Source organism: Fragaria vesca, linkage group LG2 (assembly GCF_000184155.1).
Source record: "Fragaria vesca subsp. vesca linkage group LG2, FraVesHawaii_1.0, whole genome shotgun sequence".
Taxonomy (NCBI): domain Eukaryota; kingdom Viridiplantae; phylum Streptophyta; class Magnoliopsida; order Rosales; family Rosaceae; genus Fragaria; species Fragaria vesca.
In genome coordinates this window covers 10337642-10347163 of record NC_020492.1, presented here as the reverse complement: position 1 = coordinate 10347163, position 9522 = coordinate 10337642, and the positions used below count along the sequence as shown (strand labels likewise).

Here is a 9522-nt window from a genome sequence, read left to right as displayed (position 1 = left end):
AAAATCGCAAGAAGAAAAACGCAGAAAATAAAGGAGATAAAAGAAAGGTGAAAACGTAGAAAAAAGGGTGAAAATGCAAGAAAAAAAAATAAAAATGTAGGAAACATAGTTATGAAATCGCAAGAAAAACACAAAAGAGGGGAAAAAAAGGGGTCAAACAAGTAGACGAAAAAAGGAGGAAAAAAAAGGGGATGAAATGCAGGAAAAAACAAACAACAAATTAAAAACAATACAAAAGGGATGAAAAACGAAGAAAAAAAAGGGGTGAAAAGGAGGAAGAAAAATACAAAACAAAGGAGGCTACGGGCTTCAAACTTGGGTGGCAGAGTTAAGATAAAAAGTCTTGGCCAACTATGCTACAAGAGCACATGTTAACATACCAGTTATTTTTAGTACTTATTATTACATATAATAAAAAAAATTTAGAGGCCCCCGAAAATCGGAGGCCTTGTGCGGCCGCACACATCGCATGGCCCAAAGGCCGCCATTGATCGGAGGAAGCTCTGGCCGGTGGCCGTGGAATCTAAACTTCTCACTGTCATTTAATAACCCGAAGTTTATTTAGTTAGATAAGACAAAAAGGATTGAGAATTTTTTATGGCCAATTACATAGAAGTCCACTTCCAGACATTTTATTCCATATAAGTCCACCCAAACATTTTTACTCACATAAGTCCACCTAAGTCTAAATAGGGTTTTATATTAGGTATAAAAGTTGAACAAAATTACAGACTGCCATCCAATAAAAAACATTAGATTCTCTCCTTTATATTTACAAGAATGCCACTAGTATAAAAAGTCAACAACCACTCTCATCTTAGAAAAGTCTCCGGCCGACCTCCGGCGAGGTTTCCGGCTGATCTCCGGCGAGGTTTTCGGCCGATCTCCGGCGAGGCTTCCAGTCGACCTCCGGTGAGGTTTCCGACTGACCTCCGACGATGACAAAAATTACTACTACTAACTACAAAAGCTACTACCACCAGCTATAAAAGCTACTACCACCGCCTACAAAAGCTACTACTGTGAGGTTTCCAATGAACACAAAAGCTACTACCACCAACCACAAAAGCTACTACCACCAACCACAAAAGCTACTACCACAAGCTACAAAAGCTACTACCGTGAGGTTTCCGACGAACACAAAAACTACTATCACCAACCACAAAAGCTACTAGCACCGCCTACAAAAGCTACTACTACAGCCTACAAAAGCTACTACTGTGAGATTTCTAACGAAACACAAAAACTATTACCACCAGCCACAAAAGCTACTACCACCAGCTACAAAAGCTACTACCATCGCCTACAAAAGCTACTACTGTGAGGTTTCCGACGAAACACAAAAACTACTACCACCAGCCACAAAAGCTACTACCACCGCCTACAAAAGCTACTACTGTGAGGTTTCCGACTAACATAAAAAATACTACTACCAGCCACAAAAGCTACTACTACCATCTACAAAAACTACTACCACCACCTGAAGCCAGATTACAAGTCGTCTGGCAGCCATCAGATCAACACATGCCATGGCAGCAGCCTCTAGCTCATTGAAAGTCACCAAAATCCTCAACAGAAACACAAAACACTCCATTCATCAACATAAACACACCAAAATCCTCAACAGAAACACAAAACACACCAAAATCCTCACCAAAATCCTCTAGCTCATCGACGTGCCGAGGCCGATCGGAGAAGGTGCTGCCGGCAATGACGATGGGATGATCGGAGGATCGGACGAGGTAGAGGTCTCGTCGTTCAGATTTGAAGATCTGAGATCGATCTATTACGGAGGAGATGAAACGTAGGCAGACGGAGGAGATGCAGAAGCCTCCGGCGCCAGCGTTGCTAATTCTTCGTCTCCGGCGACAAGGAAGGTAAGCTCGACGAGGACGGTGGCGATGAAACGTAGGCAGATGGAGGAGATGCAGAAGCCTCCGGCGCCGGCGTTGGGTTCTCGTTCGTGGAGAGAGAGAGAGAGAGAACAGAGATCACACAGTTTTGTGATCTGAATTAATTTTGAAAGTAGGGTAAGGGTATTTTAGGTAAAACATAGAAGGTAGGTAACGGACCAGGACCAGAAAATGGACTTATATGAGTAAAAAGATGAAGGTGAACTTGTGTAGAAAAAAATGTTCAAAAAGTGACTTAAGTGAAATTTTCTAAATTTTTTATTATGTTGGTTTGATGAAGTAGTCAATTTCAAGACTGAAATTGTTGTCGTATTGGGTTTGGTTTAGGTTTTTCATACTGCCTCTAGCAAAAAAGCTGCCGTAAAGATGGTTTCGGAGTCGGTATGTTGGAAATTTCAGCTCCTTCATAGTTCATACATATCCTGGGATTAGTGTTATGCATTTTGCTAAATCATGCAATTCAATGTTAGTGCTCTGATCAGTATATAGTTTTATTCTACTTGGTCAGCTGTATGAGACTTGCGCGCTTTCTTCAGTTGTCGTCAGGCTTATGACGCCGATTAGGATGTGTTATTTGATGAGTGTAGGTGTTGATACTAGTATGATTTAGAACTTACTGAAAAGATGAGGGTCATTCATGCTTTAAAAAAGTTTATATTTTCTTTTTAAAATTAATTACAAAAAACCTCCCGAACTATGAGGTCACTTTCAATTTCATACCTAACTTTCAAATCCTACGTTTTCATACCTGAATTTTTGTCCGTTAGACAAGTTCATACCTTGATAAACAAGTCTGTTAAAAAAATTCTGTCAAATACTGACATGGCACTTACCAGCTGATATGACTGTTGTATGATGATGTGGAGCCATTTGGATACCAAAAAACAGCCACATGAGTACTTAGTAAAAAAAAAAAAAAATACCCTAATTATGAACAGCTTGAAATCGAGAAAGGCGAAAACTCTGGCCAAATTCTCTAACCCAAGCAGGCAAGCAAGCCAATCTCGTCGTCCTCGGTACAGAAACTTTGAGAAACTTTCTTCTTCTCATTCCCCAGAGATGCCCATAATATTTCAATCCAAATCCACAAGTTCAACATCATACTGTATCCCTATCAAGTTTTCAACTGAACATCAGCCTTGTACATCGAGACAAAAGCAAATTATTATCTTGACCATGGATCAAAACATAATAATATCCATGACCATAACCTCAGCCTTCAAAATTTCCCAGCATAAGTTATCTATCCGAATTCAAAAATTCAAAGCAACCAAACAAGGGGAAACAAAAACAAAATTGGGTATCCAAGACCTTAACTTTTGATTTACCTAAAAATTTAACATTAGAAGAAACATCGACTGATCCACAACATCACATTGATTCACCTACCTCACTTTTTTCTTCTTTCGAATCTAGAAAGCCAGTCTTGCCCCAAATTGCATCTTATTTGAAGAAAATCCCTACCTCCAAAGCCCAGACCCCTCGCCACCAGCTCACCCGGCGGCAGAAACTCATCGTTGTTGCCGTCGTCGTTATTCGCAACCTCACAAAAATTATCGTTGATCCTCCCAGACCCCTCTATCAATGCATGATCACCACCTTGCTCTAGACTAGCGCCCCCTTTAGAGCCTGAGTCCGACATGCGGGATTGACTCTCTAGACGGGTTGGCTTCGGAGACGACGAGATTAATTGATTGTGGGTTGCGATTATGGTAGATAGCTCTGAGAGAGAATTTCGGTGAGATTCTTGTACTCTTTTGATAATTAGAAGGATCGGAAAACAATTTCAACGACCTGTGTGGCGGTGTTGTGGGATCCATATGGCGTCACATCATCAGATGACAGACATATAGGCTGTTAAGTGCCACGTCAGCACTTGACAGATTTTTTTTAACAGACTTGTTCATCAAGGTATGAACTTGTCTAACAGACAAAAATTCGGGTATAGAAAACGCAAAATTTTGAAAGTTAGGTATGAAATTGAAAGTGACCTCATAGTTCGGGAGGTTTTTGTAATTAATCCTTGTTTTTATAAGATGTCCCGTTTAGCTACTTGGAAAACTGGTCGTGGCTCATAGGAGCTAGGAAATTAGCCAGGATTGTTGTTGTGATTTCCAATATTGAGACTTAGCTCTCAAGTTACCTAGAACTCGAAGTTGCTCTATATTGGTGGTCCTGATAATTATGTTGCCCCATGAAGAACAGTTGATTAGGAAATGTGCAGGTTGTTTTATTGGTGATCAAGGATATACATAGGGATAGGATAATGAATTATAATGATTCAGATAAAGATTTTCTGTAGCTATAACTCCCTAGGGAGTGGAGTCCTTTTGGGAATAGCCAGGCTATGGAGGTGGCTATTCCCAGAATTTAGGAACAACCTCTGCAAGGAGGGCAAAAGATTTGCATTTAGACATTGTCATGGAGAGATAAATGGCAATGGCCTTGTGAGATAGAATACAAGAACATGAGTTTGCTTGTGCAAATTCATTATCAGATAAGTTTTTTTTACCAGTTCGGTATTTTATCTGGATGACAGTCATCTTACTTGCTTATGGCTACTGTCGGAGTATTCCTTATTATACTATATACTAACAAATGGTTAACTGTTCATATATAAGCATATGAACAGTGATTATTTTTTTTTTTGAAACATGTAATTAGTGATTTTTTTTTTTGAAACATGTAATTTAGATTTTTTTAGATAAGCTCTCTCTCGGCAAAGATTTTTTTGTCCTCCATTTTTTACTTTTCTTCTACATCCTGAATCTTATAAATCAAAATAATTAGAGCATTTATATTTTGGGTAGAATACAAGATTAGATGTTTCATTGTATAAAAGTTGTTTTTGTGATATCACTTATACATATGTAGAATATGCATAATGTGGATACTACACCGCGCCAAAGGGCGGGTATACTGACCATTTGGCCCCTGTTATTTTTAAGAAACCACAATATTGTCATTAACCTTAGATATATAATCAGTATAACAGCTGGATATAATTTGTATTAATAATATTCTATGAAGTACATATCAGAAACATTTCTATCAATCAATTACCCCATTGACCAGCTTTATAATGTTGTTTTTGAATAAAGTAATTTTAATGTCCATAGAAATTTTAAAATTATGGGAATTACAATTCCATGAATTTTGTGATAGCTCTTATACATATGTGGAATATGCATAATGTGAATATTACACCACACCAAGACGCGGGTATACTAACCCTTTTGCCCCTGTTATTTTTAGAAAAAACCACAATATTGTCATTAACGCTAGATATATAATCAGTATAACAGCTGGGTATAATTTGCATGTATAACATTCTATGAAGTAGCATTCTATGAAGTACATATCAGAAACATTTATATCAATCAATTAACCCATTGACCAGCTTCATAACGTTGTTTTTGGATAAAGTAATTTTAATGTCCATAGAAATTTCAAAATCATGGGAATTACAATTCCATGAATTTAAATCCTATTAATTGAGAATTTCATTATTTGAATTTCATGATGTGTCCATAGAAATTTCAAAATCATGAGAATTACAATTCCATGAATTTAAATCCTATTAATTAAGAATTCCATTGTTTGGATTTCATGATGTAGAGTTTTAAAATGACAAGAATTTGTATTCAGACTAACCTTAGTTAAGGGAATTGACAAATGACGCTTATTTTGTGAGGAATTCAAGTCGGGATTTTAAGCTCCTAAATTTCATGATTATTTTCCCGTGAAAATTGCTAATTTCACGGGATAAGTATCCAAATGAGGGAAACCATCCTAAGAAATTGAGAATTCCTTATATTTGATTAAATTCTCGGGAATTCACCCACATCTAAACACACCGTAAATGTATACACCGCGCCTATAATTCTAGTATAGACATGTATATATATGAAGTTAAGTCGATAAAGTAGAAAACAGTAGGATGCATCATACATATATGTGTGCTGTCTACGTGCTATATTATACTCGCTTGTCACATATATAATGCTCCTAGCAACAAAATTGGGTATTGATGACCAAGACGACGTAGTGAAATGTTATCTTGTCTGCTGTGCACTGTGTGAGAGGTTGTGTAGTTTGCCCAACTCTCTATTTTGAACTACAAAATCTTATGATGACATGGATTAAAACTAATTCTCATTAGACTAGTATACAAAGTCATCTCTCTTATGTTGTATGCTTATCTCAAGTGGCTGTGCTCCTGTGAAACGTAAGGCATTATGTATAATGAAACTTGCAAAACGTAACAACAGTTCTTCATGCAAGAAGGATAAATTTCATTTCTCTTATGTCCACTCCTTCTTTCATACAAATTAGTCTTGCAGAAAGTTCAGCGGTAAAAGCTCTTGAAAAGCAACAATTCTCACCTCAGCTACTGCAAGCTAGTTTAAATGATTAGTATTATTATGCATTTCGCTAAATCATGCTGATACTGTGTGCTGTGTACTGTCTACGGGTTTGTGTTTTGCCCAACTCTCTTTTGTGAACTACTACGAAATAGTACTTACATGACATGGATTAAGACTAATTCTCAATAGCATATTGATTGATCTCTCTTATGTTGTATGCATTATCTCAAATGGTGCTCGTCCTCCTGTCTGACACAAATTATTATGTGTGATGACACTTGTAAAACATAACATCAACAGCATGCAAATAGAAGGATAAATTTCATTTCTCTTACGCCGTCTCCTTTCCTACAGGTTAGTCTTGCAGCAAACTCAGTAGTAAAAGCTCTTGAAAAGCCAGAACTATTTTCACCTCAGCGAAAGTCCTAAATGAACTTCGTAAAATCACGTTTTCTTTGCCAAAGCCGGACTTGAATTTGATACTCAATGGAAATTTGTCTCAAGCTGCCAGTTGCTCATCTTCAAGCGAACAACATTGTATATCAAGTTTTGAAGTAAATGAAATGTCCTTAATTTCCTGTTTAACCATGTTGAAGGTAAATCATACTCAACCTCTGTTGAAGGACCATGAAATAAATCACAAGAATCTTTGGGACCCAAGCTGATGAGAGACCCAACCTCTGTTGCCGATAAAGCAAACAACTGGAAGGAAACACTTACGAAGAAGATGAGAGTGAATGTATATCAGAAACAGAGCGGGGCACTAAAAGAAATCCTAAGTTAAGCTTATATTCACAAGAATGAAATTCAGACTTTGTAAGAAAAACAGTCATATTCGCTCAACCACAACACTTCCGGTCTATGAATATTATACACAGATGAATGATGAGATATACAGTCGACTTCGTTTAAAAATATATGTGACAATGTGACGTCATAATGGCAAGCCAATCAAGGCTTCTGGAAACCATAACCTCCGGAGTACTAACTTCCCTGGTACAAAATAGCCAATTGCCCATATTACCTCTCATATCAACATACAATAGGGGACTCTCTTTCTGCCTGACCTGTTTCAATATACAAACTACTAAACCAACAGAATTTTACCCATTAACAACATCAACAAATGTAAAGAAAAGCAATATCACAAGAAAGAAGAGAAGAGCATTATAGCATCTAAGTAAATCACACATTAAACAAGAACAAGTAAATCACACACAGGCACATACCATTATTTACATTAAAACACTTGAGCTATTAAAAAGTTCTCCAGGCGTGTTTAATTATCTGCTCAATAAAATCACATTAAACTCATAAAGTTGCATTCCCTAAATCCTCTCTGGTGCCATCAGATTACAGGATCTACGAAATAGGCTTCCACCAAGGTGTGCCTATGTTCATGTCTTCATAAACCCCCGGACGAGCAGTTGGAGAATAGGTCATTCCTGACAACACTTCTGGAATATCGACGGAGTCCTTGCCTTCTTTCATGTCTCCACAAACCAACGAGGAAGGAGTAGTTGGAACATAGGGAATTCCTGATGATGATTCTGGATAGAGGGCGATGGGGAATCAGCACACGTGAAAGGATCTTGTCTCTAATCGATTTATACTCAGCAGCAAGAACCTGATCCTCTGGGCATTCATATACACAGTGCTGATACCCGACATTACAAATGGAACAATACTTGGCCTTAAGCACCGGCATGCTCCCACCACAAGAGCTACAAGCCCACTTTTCCTCATTAAATGCATTACCACATTGTCAAACTATTTCATATCCAGGGGGAAAAGTTGCCCCCTGTGGGAGATGGTAGAAGTAAGGGCAACGAGCAGAGCGGGGGTGAACCCTGTCACAAATACGACAAGGGGTGTAAGGGCAACAAGAAAAACGGGGGTGCGAGTTAGAACATTCATCGCAGGGCACACATTGTCGTTTGTCCACAGAAGCACCTCCACCAGCCACCAGTCGTCTGAACTCATTCAGCCCCATGGAGACGACAGGAGTACAGCCTGTACAGGTGCCTGGTTGTTTGCAGTTCCATTGTTAGATACCCATAAAAGATAAGAAAACAAGAAACTATGGTAGTAACAGGTGAATTTCTTTTTGGCGGCCATACACTTAAATGCTTGTATAGCTTTATGAAAAATTATGCCATTAATTAAGTACTGGGATGTCCGATGTCACCTTAAATCTAGCTTTTCCAAACCTAACATAAATACTAGGAGGTAGGAACTCATTCGAGTAGCCAATTTACACAAACACCAGGATATAATAAGAGCTCAAAAGCACATAGTAGAGAAGAAAAAGCATTCTCAAAGTTGTTAACCAAAAGAAAAGTAGAATTCAATAGTAAAAGCTAAATGGAAAGAAAGAAAATGGGAGCAGAATTTTCTTCTATGATCCACACAGGGAAATAACTAACATGATTCGAAACTACACGGAAACAAATTAAGCTGAAAGCGTCAAACATAAGACAGAACCTGAACCAGCGGATCCTCCGCAACCTTTTCGATTGGTGATTTCTGAACTTTTTCTTGTATCTGAAAAGAAATTCCAGATTAGAGAGAGCAATAAGAACTTTCAGATCTGATTTTGAAAGCAACAGGCACGTTCACTAATTATAAATCTTAATTTTAACAAAATCCACGAAATTGTCAACGAAGGATACAAGATCAATTCGTTCAAATCAATAAAAAGTTCATACCAGGAGGAGAAGAGGCGCCGAGTTTCTCAAAGAAGAAGGATAGCTTTCTTACGTCTCCCTGGCATCTCGCGTCGGTTTCAGCAGCCATATTCCTTGCTAGGGTTCCGTTCGGTTCAATCAGAGCGTGAAAGAAACAACAATTGGGGATAGGTTTATGGAGACGTCTAGAATGCACTCCGAGGGTCTAACACCGACTATGTCTGGACACGTGTCGGCCCGACACAACCAACACGCGTAAACGACGTCTGTACCCGTTAGTGTTTACGGATTGGGTAAATACGGGTTAGTATTTGAGGGTGATGGTAAGTTTGTGAAAGAAACAACAATCGGAGGTGAGTCCTTTCTCAGGAGCCGTTCTATTGCGGACCTCTTAGCTGCGGACCATTTACGGAGTTTCAAAACGAGTCCGTTGGATTACATGAGCGGCCTACAAGTTGATAAGTATAATTCTTTCCCGTGTGGTCACATGCATCTGAACACAATCCTCTCCTTCTCTTTTCAACGCATCAGAGCTCCCAACTCTCTCTCTCTCTC

General features: G+C 38.5%; 1 protein-coding gene across 3 annotated transcripts; it reads right to left on the bottom strand.

Annotated features, from left to right (window-relative positions):
- Positions 1–7490: 7490 nt before the first annotated feature.
- On the bottom strand, positions 7491–9108 carry LOC101309305. 3 transcript variants are annotated; one of them, XM_004290209.1, is made up of 4 exons: positions 8989–9108; positions 8765–8824; positions 8210–8305; positions 7491–8130 (listed from the first exon to the last, which is right to left on the bottom strand). In XM_004290209.1, exons 1-4 carry the CDS (start codon positions 9074–9076, stop codon positions 8051–8053), a joined length of 324 nt encoding a protein of 107 aa, XP_004290257.1. In that variant the 5' UTR covers positions 9077–9108; the 3' UTR covers positions 7491–8050. The 3 variants fall into 3 exon arrangements, 2 of the variants coding, with proteins under 2 accessions (XP_004290257.1, XP_004290256.1); XM_004290208.1 differs by having other exon boundaries at positions 7491–8305; XR_183929.1 differs by lacking the exon at positions 8765–8824 and having other exon boundaries at positions 7491–8305; positions 8989–9055.
- Positions 9109–9522: the final 414 nt, after the last annotated feature.

Coding starts and splice junctions, on each gene's coding strand:
- LOC101309305 (XM_004290208.1), bottom strand. CDS start 9,076: ATGGCTGCTGAAACCGACGCGAGATGCCAGGGAGACGTAAGAAAGCTA. Junction 8,825..8,988: donor CGGCGCCTCTTCTCCTCCTG/GTATGAACTTTT, acceptor ATTTCTTTTCAG/ATACAAGAAAAAGTTCAGAA. Junction 8,306..8,764: donor CGGAGGATCCGCTGGTTCAG/GTTCTGTCTTAT, acceptor GCAAACAACCAG/GCACCTGTACAGGCTGTACT.